This window comes from Perca fluviatilis, chromosome 22 (assembly GCF_010015445.1).
Source record: "Perca fluviatilis chromosome 22, GENO_Pfluv_1.0, whole genome shotgun sequence".
Classification (NCBI taxonomy): domain Eukaryota; kingdom Metazoa; phylum Chordata; class Actinopteri; order Perciformes; family Percidae; genus Perca; species Perca fluviatilis.
This window is the reverse complement of record NC_053133.1, coordinates 3,281,924-3,308,288: the sequence shown is the minus strand read 5'-3', so window position 1 is coordinate 3,308,288 and position 26,365 is coordinate 3,281,924. Positions and strand designations below refer to the sequence as shown.

The following is a 26,365-nucleotide window of genomic DNA, read 5'->3' as shown; positions in this document are numbered from 1 at the left end:
CTGTACATACTTCTGTATGAAAATAGAAAATATCAAAGCAAGATGTGCACCAATAGTCTATATCATGTTACAAAGAACTTGCAGTACAAAAAGACCTACGAATGGCCAGATAACACATTACCTGGAACACAGAGGTACGGGTACTGGGTTGGTAACAGGACAGAGACGAAACCTTGCGCTGAGCTTCCACTAGCCCCTTCTATGCAAGTCTACAACCACATCCAACTAGGTTCAACATCAAATACTGGATCAAAGAGTGACAGGGTCAAACAAGCAAACCAGAAGTTGCAGTTTTTCAGCTTTGAATTTTGATACTAAGCCCAGTAAATGTAGGTGTCCAATGCATAGGAAAAAGTTTGGTTTGGTATGTTTTTTAATCTTCTTGTATTGCTACCCCATATGTGAAGTGAGTGTAAACCAATTGCCAGTTATGCCCACAACACACAAACAACACACTGATATGTCAACACGAAATGATTGAACATGTTCAGACACTGTGAGTATTCCAACAGCAATGTTCTGTACAGCGTCAATATTAAGCTTCAACAGCTAAATAGTATTATTATTATTGCCACAAACAACTCCCAAATGTTTTCATTAAAGTAAAAATTAATCACTGAAGTCCAGTTAAAATTAAGATTCGTTAAAAACTGACAATACTGGATGTGTTACACACAGATGAAGTTCTCCACAGAAACAGTGTGTACAAGGCACACTGCGATCAATATAGCTACATCTGTTATTTCCCGCCTGAAAAAAGCACTTCTGAAATCACGCACGAACTAAGATGTGGACGGAACATGGTTAAATATAGACTTCAGGTAATGCTACAAATTTCCTTCTTTAACAGTATGAGAATGAACAAAAAGAACACTTAAATCAGACGCTTCTGATACACGTTGCTGATGCTGAGACTGACGGCGGTGGAGAACAGGGAGGGATCCCTCCAAGTGTAATCTCGGAGCATTTGAAGAGATTACCAGGTGCTCACTGGTAACATAAAGCCAATAATCTCAGCAGTGCAAACCTAACACTTGTACCAAAAGGCGGAGCTTTAAAGCGAGACGTTTAAATGAGATCAGCTCCTTGAAATGGAGACTTTACTCTCAAATCATGTCACAGATGTCCCGCGTACGACGACGATATTGCTCTTATAGTGAAACTATTCAAAGACCACAGTGTTTCTAATTGCAATCCAGGCTCTCTGAGTACATTCTCTATCACACAAGTATAAGAATAAACAGGGGGGTTCATTATTAGTAATACACCCAAGGAGCACACTTTCAAAAATCTAGTCTTTTCTTAACATAGATAAGAAAATATACATTTCTTCAGCAATTAAATGATTTTAATTGATTATTTTTATATCCTTAATAAAATGTTATAACTCTTTCTTATTTACATTTGGTGTAGGTTAATACTGATTGTAATGCAATACTGTTGCTATCTTGTTTTTTTTTTTTACATATTACATTTCTTATGTTTGTTGAGCAGAAGCACTTTTACATTCATTTTTCAACACCGAAGCTCGAGAAGGAACCCAAGTGCAGACGGGAATAATGACATGCATTTTTCCAAAAATCCCCCCCAAAAAAGACAACTTCAAAAGGAGGAAGTCCTCCGCTTGCTTGAGCAAACGAACATTTGGAGAGGCGGAGAGAATGGAAGGACGAGGACGCTGAGGTTGAAAAGGCCTGGAGAATTAGGACCGGCGGGGGCCTTTATTTGGCTGTAGAAAATGCTCTCGCAGCACCAGGACAGTCAGTTCAGTGGAATGCGCAACAATATTGGAGGGGTCACGGCTGACTAAGCGGTGAGGCGAGATGAAAGCCTTTGTTGTTGGGGAAAAAGCTGTTAACTTGAGAACAGACAGATTTCCACTGAGGTTACACTCTCTCCACTCGACTGGGGTCGTAGGAGTCTGATGAGGAAAAGAGAGGAAAGAAAAGGTGAGACAACACAATCAAAACAAGTCAGAACGATTTTATTTGCCCTTACAAAGGTGGAAATTAAAGGTACCCTGTGGAGCGTTAAGCTCAAGGATTCACACGATGCCTGTTGGTGAGTAGTCTCGCTTTGCCAGACCTTCCTCCACAGCAATGCGTAGGAAGGTCTGGCTAGTCCACACAGCATAGCATCTTTAAACCAATCACAATCGTCACAGGCGGCTCTAAGCGCCGGACGGAGCAACGGCGACGCTGCAAAATAGCCTCTGGAAGGAACTTGTTTTGGTGGAACATGTGTACAGTACAGGCCAGAAATTTGGACACACCTTCTCATTCAATGCGTTGGCGTTCTAACCTCCGGTGGATTTGTGAGGACTATGGTTAACTGCTCCTCAGATCTCTGCAGGGTAAATCCAGACAACTTTTGAACGTACTGTACGTTCAAAAGTTGTTTCAGTCGTGCAACAGAAAACTCAGATTGGACAGATAGTCTAGCTAGCTGTCTGGATTTACCCTGCAGAGATCTGAGGAGCAGTTAACCATAGTCCTCACAAATCCACCGGAGGTTAGAACGCCAACACAAAGAAAGAGGAAGGTGAGGGAAATCCGGTTGGCGGAACTTCCGGCAGCACCGGAGCAATCCCGGAAGTGGAACGTCGTGGATATGGGACTAGTTGGTGAATAACACTGAATGTAAACAATAACTTTGTTTACAAGAAACTCCTCAGGAAACCTTTAAAACAGGGATCTTCAACAGGAGGTACGGGACCCCTAGGGGGTCCTCAGAGTCAATGCAGGGAGGCCACCAAATTATTGTTAATTTTTGATTGTTAAAAAAAATAAACTAAAAAGTCTTAACATGAATCCAACATATTATTAGGAAATATAAATCCCCACTGCTTGCTGGCCTATAGGTAATGTAGCCATCCATAGATACAGATAATAAGGATTCACTCTGCCACAAGTATGTTTGTTTAAAATTAAACATGATTTATCAAGTCATGCCAAATATTCTAAGGCTATTATTAGCTTAGTATTCTATACAAAAAAAGGTATGTATAAAGGCTTTAGGCCACCCTACACGTAATTGTAGGCCCAGTTTATTATGCCACTTCATTTTATACAATATATGTATATATAGATATAGCTCCGTCTCTCTTTCAGTTAGGGGTCCTTCCCTTAAAAAAAAGGTGCTTTGAAGGGACAATGAGATAACCAGTCTCATGACTGTGCATTAAGTACATAGCTGGAGTTGGAACATGTTTAGCCTAGCTTAGCATAACGTTATGGAACCATGGGGAAACAGCTCGTCTGGCTCAGTCCAAAGACCTATCTCAAAACGGTGTGCACCGTTTTTCTACGGTTTCCGCATTGAACGGCATGTTTTCTTGGAACGGTGTGAAACGGCGTGCAACAGTTATGAGATATGTTTCCTCTCGTTTGGTGGGTGTGTCTCTGGTTTATTGGCTGTGTCACAGGTGATACCCAATCAGCAGAGATGTGTCTGTAAACTCGTGGTAATAAAAAGGCAGAGCGCTTGCACACACAACAGGGTGTTCAACGCAACCCCGTTTCAGTTTAAAAAAACCTTATTGCTACGTTTTGTTGGGGCTAAACGTGGCAAACCACATACCCACTCAAGCTAAGCACTTAATGCACATACACTGTTATCCCTAATTAGTTGACTTTACTAGAAATTTGCGTGGAAACCCGTTGCCTTAAACCGTTTAAGTTTTTACACAAGGTGAAACTTAACAGGTGAAGTTGTATTAACACAGAGCAGTAAATCAAGTTTACATTAGTAGTCATTAGTAAAAAATCACATACTTTTGTTAAAATATAATAAATATGAAACACTAGGCTCTACTTACCAAAACTATAAGAAGGAATCATTCTTTTAAATATGTTTTTTTCTTTATAACAGTATAGTTTTAAGAACAATGTATTCAATACATTAGTTCCAGTAAAACAGAAAGGATGACAATGCATAGATTGTAATTTCCAACATGCTCTGCATGGATCTGAGTGACTTTACCCTGGCTCCCTGCCCAGACCCCATCAGTCCCTGCCCGGGTCTCGGTTATGGTGCAACAATAAATGTAGATCAACATGAACACTAAATCAACCAAAACTAAAACCCAGATAATATAAATGCACACCCAAAACAGTAACAGAACATTATTAAAACACACTTTAACTAGGACAGAAACCGTTCACCACATATTTTTTTCCCATAAGCCTTTGCACCGCTTCAGTGCAGAACAGTTCATACCCTCCCATACAGAAACTTAAGATCCTTAGTTATCTCTGCTTAACATGATCTGTGCACTGTATACTTAAGCGGATTATTACAAACAACTAATGTGGTTTAGTAGTGAAGATGGTTTTTAACAAAACATGAAAGAATAAGAAGTGACCACTAAAAAGTTTAATTACACCTAAATCTGGATATCAATTAGTGATGTAACGATACACTCAACTCATGATTCGATACTAATCACGATTTTAAGTTCATGATGCGATTTTCTCACTATTTGTTTTAACAAAATGAAATGACTGAAACATATTCTTTATTTGTATAAACTGTGCAAAACAGCAGATGTGTCCTCTTATCAGAAGTGCAACTGAAATAGTATTTTATCTTAAATAGCAAACAAAAAAATTAAAGATTAAAGAAATGCTGGTTTATTGCTAAGTCCATATGGTTACATTTAAATAACTTATTTAAAATGTAATAACAATAACTTATAACCACAACGTTTTTTCACCAGTCATTTGCTGTTACATGACAAAAAGAAGAAACACTAGATGGCAGAAGGGTATTTTACAACAACATTGACACAACACAAGATTACGGAGCAACACCCAAACGCAACACTCCCACCACTGTTGTTTATCCAACAGCGGCAGTGTCCACACTGTCTCAAAGTGCAGCTAGTCTCCTATGTGTCTTTACCTGCAGACTGTTGTAAGTCCCACTGTTGGAATCCTTCCCAGTGAAATATAGTCACACTTTACACCGTTTAGCTGTCAGCATTAAGCCAGCTAATGTTACTAGCTAATGGTAGGCTTACGTTACCTGCTGTATGTTAACGTAGCGACACCCTAGGCTGTTGCATCGCGATTCCTTTTTTTCTATCTTTGCACATTTAAATTGATTTTTAATCGATTCAAACGTCATAGTCTAGCTAGCTGTCTGGATTTACCCTGCAGATGGATCTTTACATCGTTTCAACTCAAACTCAGAAAGAAAGCAAATAATATTTCCAAAAACATTGAACTATCCCTTTAACTATAGATTCACAATCACATGTATACACATTTGTACATAGCTAATATCCATATTATAGAATGACGCTGCTTCACTTTAAAGGCCAAAAAAAGCATGTGAAATGATTATTCTCTTAATTCCTCCGTACCCACCTGAGACAGAGAGCATCTCCTCATCCTCCATATTGGAGGGACCACAGGTCCCAGTGCTGAAGCTCAGAGGCAGCGTTATTTCTCTCTTGGGAACGCTGCGAGGTTTAGGAAGCAAAGGAGGCTTCTGCAGCCTGGTGCGCTGCTTTGGTTTGGGCAACTTTTCTCTGCCAGCTTCTTGTGTCGCCTCAGCTCTGCTGATCTCGGCTGTATTATGTCCATCTTTTACCTCCGCCAAAGGCTTTTCTTTACCATCCTCCACAATTTCAAGCTCCACTTCTCCTTCTGACTCCTCCGATTTTAATTCACCATCTACATTTTTACTCCCTTCATTTTCCGCTTTTAGTGCAATCTCAACATTCATCTCTTCTGCCTCCTCTTCTTGTCTTTGCTCTTCCTCACATATCCCTTCATTTGCTTTAGGTTTACAATCTTCTTCAGGATCTCCCAACTTGTCATGTGTTTCTGGGTTATCCTCCCTCTTCCCTCCTTCTTCCTCCAGTTTCTTATCCTCTTCCTCTTCTCGTTGCTCTACAACTTCCTCCTTTGTTACTTCCTGAACTTGGCTCTCCTCTCTGTCACCATCCCTATCCTCAGAATCAACTTCTCCTCCAGACTCTGAACCTTTGAGGCTGAGGCGCCTTATTCGAGACACTGAGTCCAGCTCTTTCAGACGGGCCATTCTGTCTGGGGTTGACCTGCCCAGGGATGAAGCAGACGAAGAAGCGGAGGAGTTTAGCTTTTCTTGCAGGGATTCGATTAGTTTGCATGCTCCACCTCGCCCCCTCCTCTCCACACTGCACATGCTAAGTGCTAGCTCGTCATCAGGGGTGACAGGGAGGGATAGGGGAAGCTTATGAGGTGGGAACTCGGGCAGATCCAGTACCACCAGGGACTGAATCTCAGTATCCTCGTTGTTTTCACTATCGCTGTGGTTGCTGCTGTGCTTTTGTCTGTCTCCTTCTTCTTCGTGGTCCACTACTGAGCCTGTCCCCTTAACCTCCTCTGTCTCTGCTCCCTGGACAAGGGACTCATCTTTGACTTGCTCACACTCTCCTATCACCTGCTGTGTCTCTTCTCCTGGACTTTGTAGTTTATCAACTACAGTGGTATCCATATCGTCCTGGTTGTCCTCGCACTGTTTGTCAGCCACTCCCAAGGCCTCCACTGGAACAGCAATACCCAGAATTCTGGCAGCCCTCTGCTCGATGGACTCGTTTTCAGGGATACCTTTTGCGCATTTAACCTCATACAGGTTGCTGAGGTCTTCTGCAGGTAAAGAATTGGCTTTCTCCAGAATCAGTAAGTTCTCTAGATGCTTATCTGCAATGGTTGACTCATTCTTGTAGGTCAGAGGCTCAGAGATGGCGTATCTCCCATTGCCATCATCATCCTTCAACACAAAAGAAACCCCCCTGGTCAGCCTGGTGATATGTGGAGAAACCTCTTTCTGAGGTGATCTGCTGCCTTCACTCCTGGTTCTATAGATGCTTAAATTCACCTCACCCCTGAATCGTGGAACATTGTCTGATTTAGCCTTTCTCTCAGTCTCAACCTCAGCTTGAAGCTCTTTATTTGAATTGTGCTCGGGGCTACCACTATTTTTAACAAGTGCTGTCCTGCTCTCACACGAGAGCTGCACTGACTGACTAAGCTCCTTATGATCGAGCGGAGGGGGGACTGAGAGTGAGCGCTGCATTGGCTCCCCAGGACCACCAGGAGTCTCTGTGTAAACGGTTAACCCGACATCCCTCAGCAAGGACTCTTGAGGCACTGGGATGTCCTGTCTATAGAGCCGGTCTGACTCATTGTGTGGGGCTAGTGAGGGCAGGAGGCAACTGTCTCTGGGGCCTGGGTTGGAGAGTATAGATAGCTCATTTTTTGGTGATATGTTGTTAGCCTGTAGTCTGGAAAAAGAACTCTTCATGTCCATAGAGTCTAGATCAGCGGTAGAAGCAAAGGACTTTGATCTGACTTTTATGTTGTTGGGTTTTTCTATGTGCATTGGTGGAAGACTGATTGCTTCCCTGCCTGGTTCTGGACCAGCAGTGAAATGTGCTCCTGATTTAAACCGGTCTAATCTCTTATTCACCCCATCTAGATCGTCAATGCAGTGACCCACATTGGGTCTCTTGCTGATTGTGTCTTCCATCTCCTTATTAATGGTCTCCAGTTCACCAATGGCATCACAGGGTCGTCGGTTCACTGGCTTTAAGAGAAACTGCCCAAAGCTCACTTGTTCTGTACTCTCCGGAGGACTGGAGTTGCTCTTCCTGGGGGAACATGGCTGCTCTCCCTGATCCTGGGCTGTTGATGGGGAGAATGGGTCTTGTTGAGAGGGTAGAAGGGATGTCGGTTGTGTTGGGCTGAGGCTAAGACGGGAGAAGGCGCTGTTGCTGGAGGGATGAAGGTTTTTCTGGCCTGCCATGGGGTAACCATAAGAGGAGCTACTGTCTGTCCCGACACCACTGTCTGTGGTTGTGTCCGAGACAGACTGAGCAGGCTCTTGTCCGCCAGGGGGACTCTGAGGTTCTGAAATTTTCACCACCGTCAAAGGTGAGCCAGTCTGTGTTTCCTGGTTTCGGTACTGGTTTCCAGGCCAGGACCCAGCATAGCACAACTCTTTGTCTTCACTGGCTTGAAGGGCCCAGGCATCTATTATCTCCTTCCTTAGAGGAGCCCTCTTGTAGTTCCTCATTGAGGACATGCTGCTGGTGTGAAAGTGAGAGTAGTGGTGTTGGATGGGCATCTCATTCACTGACTTGCTCCGTACGTTGGGGCTCTCTTTGAGGCCTACAGCGAAAGTGTTTGTGTTGGTGACAGTCAGACTTGCTATTGTCTCATTGTTGTTCTGATCTGCTGCTAAGTCTTTGCTAATGTTAGTCGGTGTGTGAACAGGGACGGACACAAGGCAGAAGATGGTCTCGCTCACTCTTCTCTTAGTGTTCTCTGGCCCTGAATCTGGGACAATTTTCTTCACTTGTGTGATGGTTTCTGCAAAGACCTGATCTGAGCTGGACCCCTGGCGAGAAGAACATCTTGGTAATGGGGCCTGGAAGGCTGAAGAGGGAGATGAAGGAGGACGTTGGTTTTTGGGATATCTGTTGTTGCAGTTTTGGTCAGTTGCTGGGAAGTTATCGACAGCCTCTTTGTGCAAATCACTGTGCCACCTGTTATTATCATTGTCAAAGTTGCTAGAAGACGTCTGGTTAACATCATCGGCCAGTTTGGCAGCGATGAAAGGCCCCAATGGCGGGGGCAAAAAGGCACTGTCGTTGGATACAGGCTCCGACACGGTGACGCTGGGAAGCTCGTTGCGGATGTGCCGGATCTTGTCAGCATCCGTCAGGGAGTTGCCACCCAAGGCTGAGGATATATGGCGGATGCGGGGGTCATCAAAGGGGATATATTGGATCCCTCCACCAGGGCGCTCCTTGGTAGTATATACAGGGTAAAGCTGCTTCTGGCTGGACATGCTCCTTTCTCTCTGGGGATCCGGCCAGGAACAGGCTGGATGTCTGGTGAACCAATGAGATCCATCTGGAGCCACCTGTATCTGCTGGTACACATCCCCTCTGTACCTAGGAGTAGAAAAAATACAGTTGTACTTTATCTAAGCAACAATGACTTCAACAAGACAAAAGGGAATAAACAAACAGTTATAATAATTAAAGTGATGTTAACCTAATTATATTGATCTACACCAGGTGCGTTTAGCAAGTTAAGAACTACTTGGCATTCAATTTCAGAATACAACATAGAAATAATTTCATTGCACTGGAGAGATACATTTATCAATGAATATCACAAAAGATCGTGAGCCTCTCTGTTGTCATTGCATAACGTAAAACCCATTCAAAGAAATCTGTCACAATCTGGCTTGAGCCTTACATATAAAAAATATAGTAGTCTCGTGCTTTGTCACACTTAAAAGTTTTGTACAATTCGAGATGTATAGGTGTGACATGGCATATAGGATTAAGGGGCTGTTTCATCTGTGGTCATGAACATTGAGTACATTTTCCTACAGGCCAAATTTTATTTAAAAGGCTCAAATTCAGTGATAATGTCCTTTAAAGCATTCTTACACATTCTAACTGTATTAAAAAATCTTTAAATGTTTGGTATATGTGGATGATCTGTACTTTCTGCAACTCTGAGCTATACATTTCTTACGTTAAAATAAAGAATTATTTTAGTCTCATGTTTAAACTACTACTACATTGCAGCCTCTTGAATAAGTCCAACCAGATAATAATGCTAATGTAAAACCAAGGGTTCGCTCTTGTGTTGAATTTAAAGTATAAATTTAAATTCACAGCTAATTAATGTAAAAGGGAAAACTGTAGTGATTTACCTGTAGTCAACAGCAATTTCACCATATCCCCGGCGCCCGATTCCCATTATAGGAGCTCTTTTATATGATGGGGGAGGGATGTATCCTGGAGGTCCAGAGTCCTGTGTAAAATAGTCCAGTTGAGGGTCATCTGTCCTTGATATTGGAAGTGGAGTTCTGTCCCTGGCCTGAGGAATCACTGAGTCTCTCCCGGACAACATCTCACAGCTTCCCCTGATCTGCTGGTGCATCTCATAAGAGGGAGGTCTGGGGGGTCGGGTGAAGCGGGGCTTTGGTGTCATTAAAAGTTGGTTGGCGCTAGCCGGCCTGCCATTCTCCGGCCAGCGGGGTGCCCTGTAAAGGTCGTGGTGTGACAGTGGGTGACCATTGACCCGCCTGTACAGTTCCAGGCCGGACGAGTCTATGTCCACATATTGCAGGCTCTCAGGCTGCAGCATCCTGGGCAGGGACTGGGATTTGGCTTTGGTCCTGGGATGGACTACCATACCCTCTGGTGTCCTGGCTTGGAGCCGCTGCTGCTCCTGTGCCCAACGCTCACCCTCACTCTGTGAAAGCTGGCGGCCAAAGCTCACAGCTGGACGCCACTCATCTGTCCCCAGGCTCTGGCACTTCCTCTCACTCGCCATCCTCCAATGATGGAGAGCAGCTTCCCTCTCTCTAGAGCGGGCCTGAGCCTGGACCTGGGCCTGAGCCTGCACCTGAGCCTGGGCCTGGGCTGCCCAGCGCTGCCTCTCCTGAGCTGCCCTCTGACGCTCCTCTGCAGACAACTCTTGGCCTCTTGCTTGTTGAGACCCCTCTGGCCTTCCGTAACCCACATGGCCTCCTCCATGGGGCTCTTTGAGGTCAGCATAGTCCAGCAGCACAGCGAAGTCCTGGCCTCGTCTCCTCCAGTAGGACACATCCTTGGACTGTGACTGAGGACCTCTGGTGCCATCACAGAACCTGTGCGGAAACACACGCAAATAAAGGTGTCAATATGCTTAAATGCTTAAATCAAAGTGCTTGTTGGATGGTCAAATAGTGTCTGAAACACCCTCCCCCTACACGTTTCCTACATTAGAATTGGGTTTTTGTAACAATCTGACAAGCAAGCCCAGTTAACACAGCGATTGGGCAGGTGTGCAGAGGCAAGTGAGGTTTGAAAGCTCTTTTTTTCCATTCTTTACATGATTACTTCTGTCGCTTTTTGTCTTCGACACTATAATTTACTTCCATAAAAGACTGAGCCAAAGTGTCTACTTTTATCCATATTTTTGATCGAGGATGGCAGGCAGCCTTGGAGTATGGCCGTTTGGAACAGCTATAAACACTTTTGCCTTCAGACATTGGCAGACAATGTGTCATGCAAACTACTTTGTTTTAAGCACAACCCAATCTATTTTTTCTATTATTTAGAGATGCAATGTGGTAAGCTACTCACACTGAACATGTGTGAGCAAAGTTATGAGCACTTTGAAACATTGAAGCATTAAAATAATCAAAACCCTGAAATACAATAGTTTAGGATCATCAAATGCCAACAAATAGATAATGTCCAAATGATAAGAGGAAAATAACCACTAACAGTCTACAATGTGGACAGTTCAAGAAAAAAGAAAGCTTCTCCCACTAGATGGAGACAAATGACCATGAGTAGAGGTGCAGTCTCTAGTAATTGGGATTTTCTATGGGGCATCATGAACACATTACACAATGATACACTGTGGCTGTTAGTCCCCGATGTCCTCCAAGACAGATCAACAATTTAGAGGACGTTTCATTGACAATCTTTGTATTGCACTGTTCTTGCGTTACTAATCTGAGAAAATGAGCAGCATTCTCTCAACCAGTCTAAGGAAAACTCCCACTATATCTCGGAGAGGATGTTCGATGGCAGACCTGATGGGCTACAACAAGATGCAATGGGTCTCTGCATACAGTCTGATCATTTTAGGCTATTTGTGGAGTGACTGACTGACTGAATGACAACGCAAACCAGACGCAAGCACATGTGTACACCCCCTCGAGGCCCAGGCCACTGAGTGTCCTTGACATTTCCATCCATGATCATCACTGTCCAGAGATGTTTGCTGGGGGAAGGGGGGCTAGCTATGCCAATCTGCTGAATTTGAGGGCATCTTACGTAAGATGAGTTACCATCATTAGCCTAATTGAGTCTAAGTAGCACTGCCTAATGGGAGTGCCAAGATAGGCCTGTTCCTTATCTAACTAAAGCTGCCAGGCAAAATGGATTTCGATGAGAGAAAAAAAAAATGGATGAACAAATAACTGAAATCGCAGAACATACGTCTTAGCAATTCCCACATTCCCAATAGAATGCTCTGATAGCACTGGCAAAGAAGCGGCACGAAAATGCGGATTAATGGTCTCAAAAAATAAAACGGAAAAGGGAAGGAAAAAAACACAAGCGCTGGCATTATTCAAGGTCATTTGACTATTTTCAGATGCTATGTCACTGGCTGGTGGCAAAAAGGATTAGGGGAAAAAAAGAAAGTCAGACTAACAAAACGCAAGAAAAAAAGGGGAAAAATCTGTCTAATTGTGTGGACATTGGAACAGCTGTATTGACTTTGTCTCAGTTACAGCACACTAACTCCCAGAACTGGTGCAAATAGGCAAATTAAACAATCCTGTTTTCAAGAAAAAACAGATTGGCTGCAGCCGGGCGATATCTCTGGAAATATGATACGTTCTAGCAGTCCCTACCCAAGAGGCTTTCAATTGCATAACTCCAGACTAAGCTAAATATAGCCTATCCTTCATATACATATTTAAATACACCCTATATGAATCCTGTATTATTGATGGGGCATGCATTATATAAGCAGGTAAAATACTTAAAAAACAGTGGAAGCCAGGTTATATTAGTTATGATTGGGAGTAGAAAAGGTATCTGACTAACCTGGCAACCTGTGTGTGTAAGAATGGGCATGCTCAAATGGGGCACATTGGTTTACCCCAAAGCTGTTTTGATTACAACTCCAAGGTCCCATGTGGCAGATTAAGACTCCAGCACACACTATCCCTCCTCCCCTGCCCACGACTTGATTGGGAAGAGGAGAAAAAGGGAATGGAGATGAACTGAGAGGAAGTTACACACAAGGGGAAATACAGACGCAACAGAGAGATGGCAGGAGTGACTGAGCAGCAGTGTTAGCCAGTTCGATTTAAGATTGCCAAGCAAAATCCCCATGCAAAACTGCTTGATGGGGTATTTAATTGAATTAATCTGCTCCATCAAAGCACCATAACAATGAATGACTGTGTCATTTATCAATAAAGATTGAGGACAACCATAGGCAGGACAGGGCATGCAAACAGGTCGCTCAGACAGAAGCACATCACCTGTTCTCAAGGTACAGCACAGACTATGTCTTACCCGCTGTCTGAGGTCAGCGACTCTCCCAAGGAGTGGGTGTCAATTTGGCCCCGGCCCTCGCCCTCCCGCCTGGACAAGCTTCTGTCCCTGGCTTCGTTGTTGTTGTTGGGACAGCCGCTGCCATACGCTTGAGGCTGCCTGGATCCACCACCGTTGCCATAGGGCATCCCGGGACCTCTTTCATACCCGTTCACTGTCCTGGGGCCGGGCCTGTTCTCCAGGATTTCATGGTGTTTGCTGTAGGACGGCGGCGAGGACGAGGGAGCCTGGCGGGACGATGACGCGGGGGCTGGGGTAGGGGTGGAGGAGGAGGAGGTGGTATGCTTGGGCAGCTTGTATCCATGAGAGATGAGGAGGTCCTCCACGCTGTACATGGTCGCATTTGTTTATGCTGGTGTGTTTTCTTTTCTTTTTTTTTCCTCTCTCCGCCTTTTTTTTTTTTGTTTTGACAGAGAGAGAGGAAGGTAGGTCGGTTGTCAAGGCGTCTCTGCTTCTTCCCTACGTGCAGCGGCAGGATCACCGGCACAGCTGCGCAGCTGAGGCCATCACTGGGGAAAGAGAGAGAAGGGGGACGACATGAGGAGACAAGGAGAGAGACAGAGAAAAGAAGGTGACGCTAAAACCATTACACCCGCTACCCGTGTCCAGTTTTTTTGTCAAGGGTCCCAACTCATATGGACAGTTGAGAGGACGAAAAACAAACCAAAAAGACCCCCGAAAACCCACGACAAAACCGAGATCACCCGCCATTCCGGCAGCCTGTCCCTCCCTCCTCTCTTCTTCAGTCCTCCTAGCAACAACCCTCTTTCCATCTCACTCGGAGATCACCGGCGCCAAACACAACCATGTCTAGAATTGAGGAGGACGGGGAGGTAAACAAACACCCTCACAAGGAAACCCTAAATAGCATGATGTTCAACGGCAACAAGAGTTTCTGAAGGCTGCTGGTGCTGCAGTGAAATGTCACTGTTTACCGTGGGCTCCCTGTAGACTTCCATACAGTAGGCTGTAAGGGAGCTGTTAGCAGCCAAACACTGCTCATGTTTTGCATCAATGAGGCGACTGGGGAATTGTATTCCTCTCTGCTCCCTTCCGCATCCTCTCTCTTGACATCTTTTCTTCATGTCAAAGATATTTTCTGGGATGAGAAAAAAATTTCAACTATATGACCTGAAAGATATTTGGCCCTGGATGAGGGTTTCTATATTCAGTACTACCTTCATTTCTGAATCCTTAGACATACACACTTGAAATCAATATAAAAAGTACAGACTAATCAAAATCGAAAGGAACTAAACAAATGATTCAACATGCTCCTTGCCCCCTCTTCTAGTGTGTGTGTGTGTGTGTGTGTGGAGCTCCAATGATTAGCAGATGAATCGATCAACAGAAAATCAATCGGTTATGTAATTTGTCTTAGGCAAAAATGTCAAAGATTTGATTGTTCCTGCTCTTCAAATGTGAATTGTGATGGTTTTCTTAGTCCTCTATGATAGTCAATGAAATATGATCCGTTTTTTTGTCTGGAGAGATAAAACAAGCCACAAAATGACGGGATGGAAATCCTTCACTATTTGCCTGTGTTTTATAGACGACATAATACTTTAAGCCATAGTGCGTAGTTTCTGTCGCCCCCGTGAGGAATTCTAAGTAATGACAACAACACTTTCGGTGCGTCCGCATGCTACAAGCCTTACGTGATCGCCCCGCTGACTAAAGTCTAATAATCTACTAAGATTGTATAGGTAAAATCAATGACTTTTGCCTTCTGCAGAAAGAAAGAAAAATGACCATAGGTATTAGTATCAAGGACTGATGAAGAATTGCACTAATGATACCCAGGGTGCATGTGCTCATGATGTAATGCCATTGATGAAGTCATGCTTGCTGCCTTGTCAACAGGACAGCTGCTGCTGCTGCAGCCCACTCATTCAATACTCTCCACTGGAGCACACTGCCAACAACCTGGCTGTCCTTAATAAGAAATGGCTTTCAGGAACAGCAGTGTGAGACTCCTTGCCAGAATCAAATGCTGTTCAGACAGTTTAAAAGCCAATCACACTACGATCGTTTAATGGCATGGCCAAATTGCTTGTTTTCAGTTCTGAAAATCCAACGGCCTGACACAGCCTTGCCGAAATGTATTCAGCTGCAAACAGATTAGCATTTGTTTTGCTTCTTAGCATTTGTTTAGCCATGGTAGTCCCATAGAGATGACAAAATCCAACTATGAAAGGGGTCCTGACTCAGAGGGCAGCATCACTACCCCACTCTGTTTTCTTCTCCCCCCCCCCCCACCTCCTTGTACCTGAACCCTAGGATAGCCTACTAGGTGATTAACAGGATCCGAGACCGTGAAATGCCGCTCTCTTTGTATGTCTGGCTCTCTAATACGATTATCTTCTTCATTTAAAACCTTAAACCTGTTAGTTTTGGAGGATTGACTCTTGGCGCTTACCCAGTTAATACTTTTGTCGAGTTTAACTCTTTCCATTTGCGTATTTTTGAGTAATCCCCTCAAGGAGAGGCTACTTCTGAGTTTGGTAGGGAGGTTCATGTGAACAATGTTCCAACAAAAGATGGGTTTTGGTTTTCTTCATTCGCTTCCAAATGAGAATGCGGACCTGGGAGGGACATAGTTTTCCATTGACTGTTATTTCATGAACTGTAGTTGAACTTAATGGGCAATGGGCCAGTGATTGTGTTCAAAAAGTCACATAGTACTGTAAATGCCGGAAAAAAATGGAACCCAAGATGGTAATATTTGTGGTCGTTTGTCACTAAAGATTATTCGAACTCCTGTGAAGAACAAGAATGTTTCTCTAAAATGTTTCTTCTACACTTTAAATGAAGTCTCCCTACAGCCCATATCAGACTCTGAGATCGGAGTCAGATTGGTATCACCACCCTTTGTCTTCCTGTAGATAAAGCCTATCCCTCCAACCAGGCAAAGGCTTACAGTAATTGAGTGAGCCTTAGGTCAAGGGCTATGTTAATTAATATGATAATTCACTTTTGTTATGATGGCTGCACATGAACCTGTTTTAAATACATATCCATATGCTGTCTAATCTAGCTAAACCTTTAATCTGAGGCAATTGCTTTTGGTGTCATCACTACATGAGGATAATCTCCATCATCAGTAAAAGTGAGCATATCCTCCTGTAAGTAACCTGCCTGCTTTCAGTGGAAACCACCACTACCCCACCCCCACTCCTTCCTTTCCCATGACAAGCTCTGTTTAAATACTGCTAATGCTGTTACGCAATGGAATTACCCATTTTATATCAAATAAAACCTCGGATTCAAGCAGCGGTATGCAACAATGGCCGGCTTTCATCCCCCTAAACACAACAACATTGTGTTTCGCAACAATGCCTTCTTGTGTGGAAACGACTGGCATTACAGGCTCTTGAATTTGGCAAAATTGGGGGTGGGGGTCGGGAGGGGGAGGGGGGGGGATCTGCTGTATTTTAATGACACGGCTCACTCAAAGAGAGAAATTAATGATACAGTTTATGGATAAAATGTGCTGCAAAGTAAGCTAAAAATAAAAAAGAGCCACATGGGGGCTGGCGTTTCCCTACAGACGACCCTCAAACCAGCCTCCACATTTTCTCTAATCAGCCACTGTACACTACTACTGTAACATCATTTACATTTACTACACAGTGAAAGATGTAAGACCGCCGCCTTTGGGGTCAGTGAACTTTTGTCAAGGCCAGGCCAGGGCTTGTTTATTAAAAACTGATACAAGCATTATTTTATTTTTTTAAAGACTTTTTTTGCCATTTACTGTGACAGCTTAGACGTGGAAGGGGAGATAGAGGGGGAATGACATGCAGGAAAGTGCCACAGATCAGAATCAAACACACCACCTCCGCATCAAGGACTGAGACTCTATATATGGGCACGCGCTCTGCCACTAGGCCACCTAGGCAGGGCTGTGCTAGGGCTGCTTGATTATGGAAAACATGATCACAATTATTTTGGTCGCTATTGAAATCCCGACTATTTGACACAATTACTCATTGACTTTTGGAAAGATGTTGCAATTACTGAACTTAAAAAAGCGTGAAAAGAAAAACAAGTCAACAGTGAAAAAACACCTAGAACTGTGAAAACTTCCCTTGATACTTTTCCCATTTGAACAAGACAAAATAAGAGTTTACTTGCAAAACGTAATGTGATATATAATCGTTTTTCTCAATTATTCAGTTTTTCCGATCGTTGGGAGCCGAAATCGCCATTAAAATTGTGATTAATTGCAGAGCCCTAGCCTGTGCCCATACTGGTGGCTACACCAGCTGCAGGCTGCAGGGGCATGACGGCTTGCAGGCTGACAGTTTGGTGTCAGCTCCTTATTCATGGCCCAACTGAGATGGGCGCATAGCGGGAAGGTGTGGAGGAAGGGGAGCAGAGGGACAGCATGGGTGGCAGACAATCAGCCATGGAAGAATATTCAGATCCTTTACTGAAGTATAAGTACTACTACCACACTGTAAACATACTCTGTTACAAGTTAAAGTCCTGCATTGAAAATGTTACTTGAGTAAAAGTATGTAAGCATCATCAGGAAAATGTACTTAAAGTATTAAGAGTAAAAGTACTTAAAGCAGAACTCTCCTCCCATTGTAGAAAGTGTAAAGGATCCAAACAATTGTGTGTTTAATGGTCTCATCGTTTTCGTTTAATTTAGAATAAAACATTATAAACTACATGTGTTTAGTGTGCAGACATCTGAATGTGTAAAGTAACTAGTAACTAAAGCTGTAACAGATGAATGTAGTGGAGTAACTAAAGTAACTAGTAACTAAAGCTGTAACAGATGAATGTAGTGGAGTAAAAAGTCCAATATTTCTCTCTGAAATGTAGCGGAGTAGAAGTAGAAAGTGGCGTGAAAAGAAAAGACTCTAGTAAAGTACCTCAATATTTGTACCTTAGTACAGTGCTTGAGTAAATGTTCTTAGTTACATGCCACCACTGCAGACAATGCAGGACAGAGAACTAGATCAGGCCTCGGGGAGGACAGAAGTGCAGCTTCAGGGTGTTCGTAAATAGTCCAGAACGCAGGCATGTGTCACAAAGTATGTAAATAAACTTTATCGATATGCGTCTATGGAAATATACTGTATAAGAGAATATATTTTTCACTGTGGTCAAAACATATTAAGTAAGAGTGATAGAAGTCGTCCTGAAGAAGACACTGCGATGTGTTAAAATAGCACATCCCTCCTAAAAGTGAAGAACTACGGACCAAAACAAATCTAGGTTGAACAGGCTCCAGCATAAAAAAAAACACACCACAACAAAAGAAATCTCATACGCCAGAGCCTGGAACCAAAAACCACCATTAGCCTGCTTCCTAAAATGTTCCACAAGAGCCGCACCTCTCCACTACATTGTTCCCAGTCTCCTTGGATCTATAACAACTGACCCTAGTGGGTGTGTGTTTGGCTAGTCTCTGGCCTGCATCTGTGAGGACTCTGCACGCACAGGGATTTTCTCAGGGATGGGACAGCCCATCACATTCAGCCAAAGCAACGGTCCACAGATTGTTTATCTATGTGACATCACCGTGTCCGGCAGAGGGGCTGTCTCTCTTCCTGAGGAAGTGCGTCGTGGTGGGGACGGAGCAGAGCCGACGGTGTCGCAAACGTTTTCAATCAGGCTCTCTGCAGGCTCCCGGTTTGTCCGGGGGGAAAGAAGTTGGAGGCCGTTTTTTTTTGGCTGGTGCCAGAGGAATAAACAGTCAAACAACCTCGGGCCATATTTTAAACACACTGACCTCTAGAAAGCACAAAGTTCTCCACTTCAGGTAGACTGTAACTCAGCAACATAAAGTGTGGGCATATTATCTGGGGAGCTATCTGCCCTCTGGACACTCTCCATCCATCAGAGAAATCCCACTATGCTCAGGAGACATTCAACTACAGTTTAGAGCAGAGATCTTCAACAGGGGGGGTCCTCAGAGTTACTGCAGGGGTAGTCTAAATCCTTGATTTTCCACTTCCGGGATTGCTCCGTTGCCGAGGGAAAATCCGCCGGATTTCACTCATTTAGGCCGGATATTCGTTGCCTTGGGCTTCCTTTGTGTTGGCATTTTAAACTCCGAAATTGTAAATAGTTTTAGTCGTGCAACAGAAAACTCCGATTGGACAGATAGTCTAGCTAGCTGTCTGGATTTACCCTGCAGAGATCTGAGGAGCAGTTAACCATAGTCCTCACAAATTCACTGGAGTTTAAAATTCCAACACAAAGAAAGCAGAAGGTAGCGGACTTCTGGGCGAAAAGAGTGGGATTCGACGGAATTTCAGGCGGAACCGGAGCAATGGAAAGTGGAAACAAGTTCCTTCCCAAGGCTATTTTGCAGAGGCACCGTGGCTCCGTCCGGCGCTTAGCGCCCCCCCAAGACGATTGTGATTGGTTTAAAGAAATGCCAATAAACCAGAGCACAATTTTCTCCCATCCCGGAATGCTGTGTGGACTAGCCAGACCCTCTTCCGCATCGCTGTGGAGGAAGGTCTGGCAATGCGTGACTATTTGCAGGTCCAGTTTAAGATGCAACTTAATTTTATACAATATATGTAATAGGGGTCCCTGATCCGTCTCTCTCTCTCTCTTAGCTAAGGGGTCCTTGGCTTAAAAAACGCTGAATACCCCTGGTTTAGGGCAATTATGACCTATTGCAACAATGACAAATTAAAGGTGAAAAATCTCTGCAACAGGTTTGTAAACTAACAAGTGAATCTCTGCTTAACTGATGGGAAACAAAAAAGAAGATTTCAACAGCCATCACAAAAGAGAGCTCATCACCACGTTGCAGCCCACGTGCTTCCTCTAACGTCCACGGCCTCCTCGTAGAGAGAGAAAGTAACAGGCATTGTGAATTAGCTCATGCAGAAAGGTTTAGCCAAAAACGCCCACTTGTATTACTTTGCCGAGTATATCCCGTGGCAACAGTTGTTTTGCTTTTGTGAATGGCAGCTCACGGACAATAGCATGTGGGCTGCTAAGATATTCCCCGCTGCATTGTTTCAGTCCTAAACTTATTACAGTGAGACTCCACTGGCAGCGAAATCAAAGGCAGGATGGGATGGGGAGTCGGGGGAGGGGGTTTATTCCACCATATTCCAACACATCACAGCCTGAGACCGTACGGTTTGGTTCTGATTCATTTCAGACTGTCAAAAAAGTAGTTCAGCCAAACATTTTTCTAATGCAGTATCAGTGTTTCAATCCAAAGAAAATGTTCAACAACAACTGGCTCACGCACAAGAGCAGTATAGCTTACAGCTAATTAATGCACAAGGCAAAGCTGTGCAGCAACCAGTAAGACACTGACTATGTGAGGGTAATTATACCAACGGACCCAGTTTCCATTGTAGAGCAGGCTTAGCTCAGTTCAGCTGCAATGTAGCGATTTGACGTCATGAGATTTCCTTCAACTGAATGCATCCGGCACTCCAAAAACAGCACAGCTCATGCCAACCTTTGAAAATGATCACGTCATATGAGGAACAAAAACAAAACATAAAGGAGAGGTTATTAGGCGCGCTAATCCAACCGCGGCATCACCTGCACTGAAATAATCCAAACCCATGCTGTTTCGGAGCATGCCAAACTGGCTTCGTTGTAATTAGTGTCTGTCAAGGTCCGGGGCTTGCTAGGGATGACAGTGGCGTGGTTTATCAGCCAGAAACACAGTGATCAAAGGGTTAGCACGCTCTGGCTTCCTGCTAATCAGATGAACTCTGCATGCCTCCTGCATAGCATTATAGAAGGAAAACTAATAAACAATCCCACATAAATCTATTTAACCAAACCAAGAGAGTATGCCTCATCAGGACAGCTTGAGCACATCAAGAGCATGATATTTAAAGGTCCAGTGTGTAACGTGTTTAGTTGTTCATTATCAAAATCTGTGTTGCCCGTTCACAAACTTGTCCTTTTTCATGAATATTGACCACCACCATAAATTCCAAGTATTCCTATTGGCCATGAAATTTTACATATGCATTTGCATGAACTGGGGTAGACGCTCCATATTCATGCGCCATCTTGAAATACGTTAGCCGGTAAGGGACATACAGGACATACTGCTCCGCCTTTCACGTTTTCTCTGTCACATGATAAACTCACAGGTGCTGCTAATGCTGCTAACGGGTATCGTAGCTTCCCGGCGCCGGCTAGTTTGAAGAAGGAAACATGGGAGGACCACACGTATTCAACATCCAAATTTCAGGAACAGGAGTCTTCTTCTTCTTTGCCCAGAAAAACAAAAAGGATATTGAAAAGAGCAAGAGAAAAAAAGAGTGAACATTGGAGCTGCCTTCCAAAGATGGAAAAACCTGATGAAGAAAAAGGGGATCGAAAGAGACGCCGAATTTGCTTGCTACCTCCTGGACAGGTAGGTTAATATAACAGTCTGAATTCTAAATGTTTGTTTCATTGCACGATCGTGTAACAGTAGGTCTATGCTCTCCACTGCGTAATTGAAAAAGCTCTTGGCGTAGGTTAGCGTGAAGGTTACCGTAGCTGTAATACCTACTTTGAACTGCGTGGCACGAGAGAGTTGATTGCGATATATGATCTCAACGCTAGATGGGAGAAATTCCTACACATTGGACCTTTATGGACAGCTGATAGGACGTGGAAACAGCAGAGTTACGTTGACAGATGGTTGTCTTGCAGATTACAGGTGGGATGAAAAGGCTCTCCCACGCATTGTAGATAACGTGTGTTAAGTAGGGCTGATCAATAATTCAACATGAGAATTGATCGTCTTTCAATAGAATCATATCGTGATAAAATCATATATCGAGATACGGTGATATACAATTACGTTCTGTAAACTGATAATGACAAGCACATAACTCGATTTTCTCAGGAAATCTGTCGTGAAACATTTTGAAGGAATATCATTTGAAGAATTGCAGATTTGTTTTTGTGCACACATGTAAACATAGTCAGTATATAGCTGGGAAGAAAATATTTATTTTTTCTCTATAATTTCACTTGAAGCTGTTTACCACATTATTGATGATTATGTATCAAAAATCTCATTGTAAAAAATATTTTGTGAAAGCACCAATAGTCAACCCGACAATATCTTGCAATATCGATATTTGGTCAAAAATTACGTGATCGTTTGATTTTGCTCCATATCGCCCAGCCCTACTGTAATGTGTGGCCTGGTAATTTTGGAAAAGTGCTATGTAAACTATGGCTGTATGTGAGGGATATGAGGGAAATATGCGATAACTTTGTTGAATATCGCGATAACAATACTACTTGCGATAAATAAACAGATATTAAAGCGTACTCAGTTCAGCTGCTTTCAGTGTTCTGCTAAAATACATCAAATTGCTCGTTGAATTTTAAACGAATGAAAGGAAATCATTTCCAACATTCTTTTATTGAACAAATTAAACATTTAACTGAATATAAACGGCACCACTAAAAAAAGAATAACAGTTACATTAAAAAGTGCAGTTTTCTCCTGATATGTTCTTTCAACTAACACAACTAACACTAACACTTTCGAGATGTGTTTATTTCGTGATGTGTTTATTTCGTGATGTGTTTAGGGCCAGTTGATATCGCAATGACGACAGAAAAAACATGCAGCCCTAATAAAGCAGTAAACAAGTGAAAATGAATGGTCAGGGTTATCTCAAGGGCTTAATCGCCGCACTGGCATAAAACTGACATGCAGAAATCACAAAGCAGGCAGCTCGAACATCTGCCACACATATGAACATCAACCAGCTAGCATCCAGATAGGACGTTAACAGTATATTCACTGAATACTTCTCCATGGCGTTACATGCCTCACATTCTCTGCCCCTGCGCTCTCACTCTCTACAGGCACACTGGCAGATGTCAGTAGCTTTCACACGTTTCTGGCTGGCTTCATCCACGGGCCTCCTTCCTCCTGCCTGCGTCACCTCTGCTCTGACATCACATGTGACATCAGGCAGGACCTCCGAGGGGATCCCTGTAGCCGGGCAAACATCAGAGGACTTTCAAAGGCTTTGGCTTTAGCACAACAACTCATTTTCTTCATGCACTTGGCCTAGAAACTTAAAACAGACAGAGAGTGGACTGAGGGAGTAAGATAGTCTGTCAAACCTGCTAAAAACAACTAGTGCAGTGCGCACACGCATTACTGGAAAAAGGGAAAGTCTAGCCTTGGGACGACCGGATTGCCTGCAACACCAAGAAGTTATTCCAGACCCTTATCGCTGGCTGTTTTGGACCACTCCTGAAAGTTGAACCGGTATGACTCATTTCATAGCAGTGGAGGGCCCCTCCAGTTTCGCTGACCAACCCTTTCCCCCGCTGCTGGAAAGAATTAATGAGCTGCTTCCCTTCTTAATATGTTCCGCGTCCCACCATCTCCCCAGCCCCCTCAGGGCATCTATCAGGGCCTTGTGTTCACACACCATCCCAGTCTCAAGGATGTGTGAAAGACTCACCACATAACACACATGGGCCTATGCAACACACACCTACGATTTTCCCTTACCCTTTTTCTGGCGCTGGTGTGGGAAATGCAAATCCTGCACACTGTCAGGAAAAATGCTTCTTTACTGACATTTACTAACAGCTTTTGATGTAAGCTCACTGAGCTATGAAAGGTCTTGGCGAGATGGAACGGATCACTCCCGGGCAATGTTAATAGACTACTACCATAAATACTATAACCAACGCAACGTAAAATAATCTGACCTGAGGCCATGACAGACCAGTCCAAATAAGACATGGGTACAAAATAAGAAAAACAACACAAACACCTACTTGAGATGATGACAATCCATTTGTTCACTGCAGCAACATCATAACTAATGTTTCACTTGAACGGATTAGGGGGAAATCTTGGCTTTCAATCAATCAATGTGGCCTCTAGAGGTCCCTAAAGTGACAGTAACAATTTATGTGCAAGACCTTCTAAAATTAGAGCCATCAAGCAATTGCAAACACTGTGACATAATTCGAGGTGTGAGTGAAGAGCAGGGAAGTGATTTACCATCCAGTCTTGAAGGCTATTAAATATCACAACGCTGTAAAACCTTTTAAGTTCAGCATTCAGTATAAGAACAAATGTAAATCTTAAGCACATAACATACCAATTTCAGCAAACTGGCAGCAGGATGGCTGTTTTGACAGTAGCCTATAAAATAATGCAAGATTGTGAGGCAGAGCGTTGCAGGAGGCATGCAGGGGAGAAGAGAGGTCAAGCAGCAGCCATCATCATGCAAACAGCAGGTGTGACAAAGTGACAGCGTGCAAACATCAAAGCAACCTAAACTTGGCATACCATTTGCCAAGGGCTGTTTGCGGCTCATTTCCATCGCCATTTGGCGTCCCTAAGCGTCCGAGCAGAACCGAGAGCGATACGCGTTCCTTGTCCCGAGTGTTGTCATCATTTCGTTATACGAAATGATTGACAGGTTTGGGATGATGCTAGCCCTGCTGGTTGCGTTGCAGGTTGCTGCCGTAGCATACTAGCCTAGCCCCGATGCGCGCAGTTCACAGACGCCGGGAGACACCACGCCAAATCCCGTTAAAACATCAGTCTGTTTAAAGGTTCGTTACAGTAAGGAACACATGCATACCTGTTTCGACAAGACTTAAGACCTTGTACGGATCAGTAGAGGTCCATGGTTAAATTCGGCGGATGGATGACCCACTATACAGACTGTATTTCAATGATGGCTCTGTTTTATAACTCCAACTGCTTAACTGCTTACTGTCGCCCATCACAGCACATTGTGGATGGAATCCCACTGAGGAAATTTAAGGCAAAGCAATTCTACAAGTTTAAAATGTATCTCTAAGTAATAGCTATTTGGAGTAACACAGAATGCCTACCGAATACAAGCCTTGGCCGCAGTATTTCACTTAAGTCCTTAATTAGTGTCCCACTCGCTATAAATCTCTGCTGGAAAGCCAGGACATATAAAGCTGCGTAATTCGGACGGAGTTTGGCCTCTCTTCCAGAGCCGACAAAACGGCACATAACGGGGCTAACGTTAGCCTGGTTAGCTCCATCGGCAATCTTTAACCTTCAGCTGATAGGCGCGCGTCCGCAGATAGTGGCAGTCGCCCCCACACACGCTTCAAGTTAAAAAAAAAATAAACACCGCCATCCTCCCATGCCTTCACCTTCTAACGCCGCGTCCGCGAAAGTGCCACAGTGTGGTCCTAAATCCTCTAATGCCGGCAGAGGAAGCAGGGGACAGCCCGGACAGGAGATCGGTAGCTGGCTTGACTGGCAAGTTGAGGGACCGCTGGAAATGTTGAACGCAGAGCAGATGCGACTCTCAACCTCCGTGCACTCCTCACAGCAGCAGCTCGCCTCCTCAGCCGCCCGCACGGGACGTGGACATAAAAACACACACACTCACACACACACACACACACACACACACACACACAGAGCTCCAACGAAAGTCGGTGTGTCGACCTGGAGCCACTCCACCTAAGTAGCCTACAGTTACCTGTGAAATGCGTCGTTGCGTTGCCGCCTAGTCCCGAGCGCTCATCCCCGCCGCTGCTCTGGACGGACTGAGCTGGGAATGGGATCTGCTGGGGGAACGTGGAACAGCCCCCCCCCTCTACAGCACAGCACGGAGGAGACATCCCTCTTCTCCAGCGGGGAGGCAGGCAGGCAGCAGCTGGATGCTGCTCAGCGATATAAGGTCACTTCACACTCGGCGTTTCAAGACAAAGTAATCAAACTCTGGCGGTCTATAGATCTATAGGCCTATGTATCTTGTCCTTAACTAGGCAGACTACTGGAATTAAATTATTATATAACTGACGGAGCCTGCTGTAATTACGGCACTATGGCTGTAATCAGAATGATTGATGTCAAGCTATGAAGGTTTATTACTTGCGAATTAAAATGTGTGTAAGCTGACCATCAAATCCACACATCTCTTATTGTAGCCTATTTATGTTTATGCACAGTAGTCTTTATATGCATTCATATACTAAATATTGCCTTTGAATTTTAAAGTGATAAAATTCAATATTATAGGCTACTAGATGTTTTAGCTTATTATTCTACCCTCCCACACTTGTGTGAAGCTTAAACAATTAGCCAATTAAATCAATTAATCATTGAAGCTATTTCATAGGGAGAGAGAGAGAGGGGGGGGAAGACAGGTCGGATTTGAACCCTGGGCCTTGCACACTCCACCAGTTGAGCTACCAGGGCACCCCGAAGCAATTTGAATTTTCAAGCAAAAATTC

At 43.9% G+C, this 26,365-nt stretch overlaps 1 protein-coding gene across 2 annotated transcripts; it reads right to left on the bottom strand.

Moving 5' to 3' along the window:
- Window positions 1–1,451: 1,451 nt before the first annotated feature.
- jcada (junctional cadherin 5 associated a) lies at window positions 1,452–25,694 on the bottom strand. 2 transcript variants are annotated; one of them, XM_039790124.1, is made up of 5 exons: window positions 25,609–25,694; window positions 13,103–13,650; window positions 9,724–10,665; window positions 5,370–8,947; window positions 1,452–1,921 (listed from the first exon to the last, which is right to left on the bottom strand). In XM_039790124.1, the coding sequence occupies exons 2-5, from the start codon at window positions 13,474–13,476 to the stop codon at window positions 1,887–1,889; spliced, it is 4,929 nt and encodes a 1,642-aa protein (XP_039646058.1). In that variant the 5' UTR covers window positions 13,477–13,650; window positions 25,609–25,694; the 3' UTR covers window positions 1,452–1,886. The 2 variants fall into 2 exon arrangements, with proteins under 2 accessions (XP_039646058.1, XP_039646059.1); XM_039790125.1 differs by lacking the exon at window positions 25,609–25,694 and adding an exon at window positions 25,274–25,549.
- Between the last annotated feature and the right edge of the window lie 671 nt (window positions 25,695–26,365).

Excerpts from the sequence above, each read along its gene's own strand:
- jcada (XM_039790124.1), bottom strand. The coding sequence starts at position 13,476 with ATGTACAGCGTGGAGGACCTCCTCATCTCTCATGGATACAAGCTGCCC. Across the intron at positions 10,666-13,102 it reads TCGCTGACCTCAGACAGCGG|GTTCTGTGATGGCACCAGAG; the intron begins GTAAGACATAGT and ends GTTTCCGCACAG. Across the intron at positions 8,948-9,723 it reads GAAATTGCTGTTGACTACAG|GTACAGAGGGGATGTGTACC; the intron begins GTAAATCACTAC and ends TTCTACTCCTAG.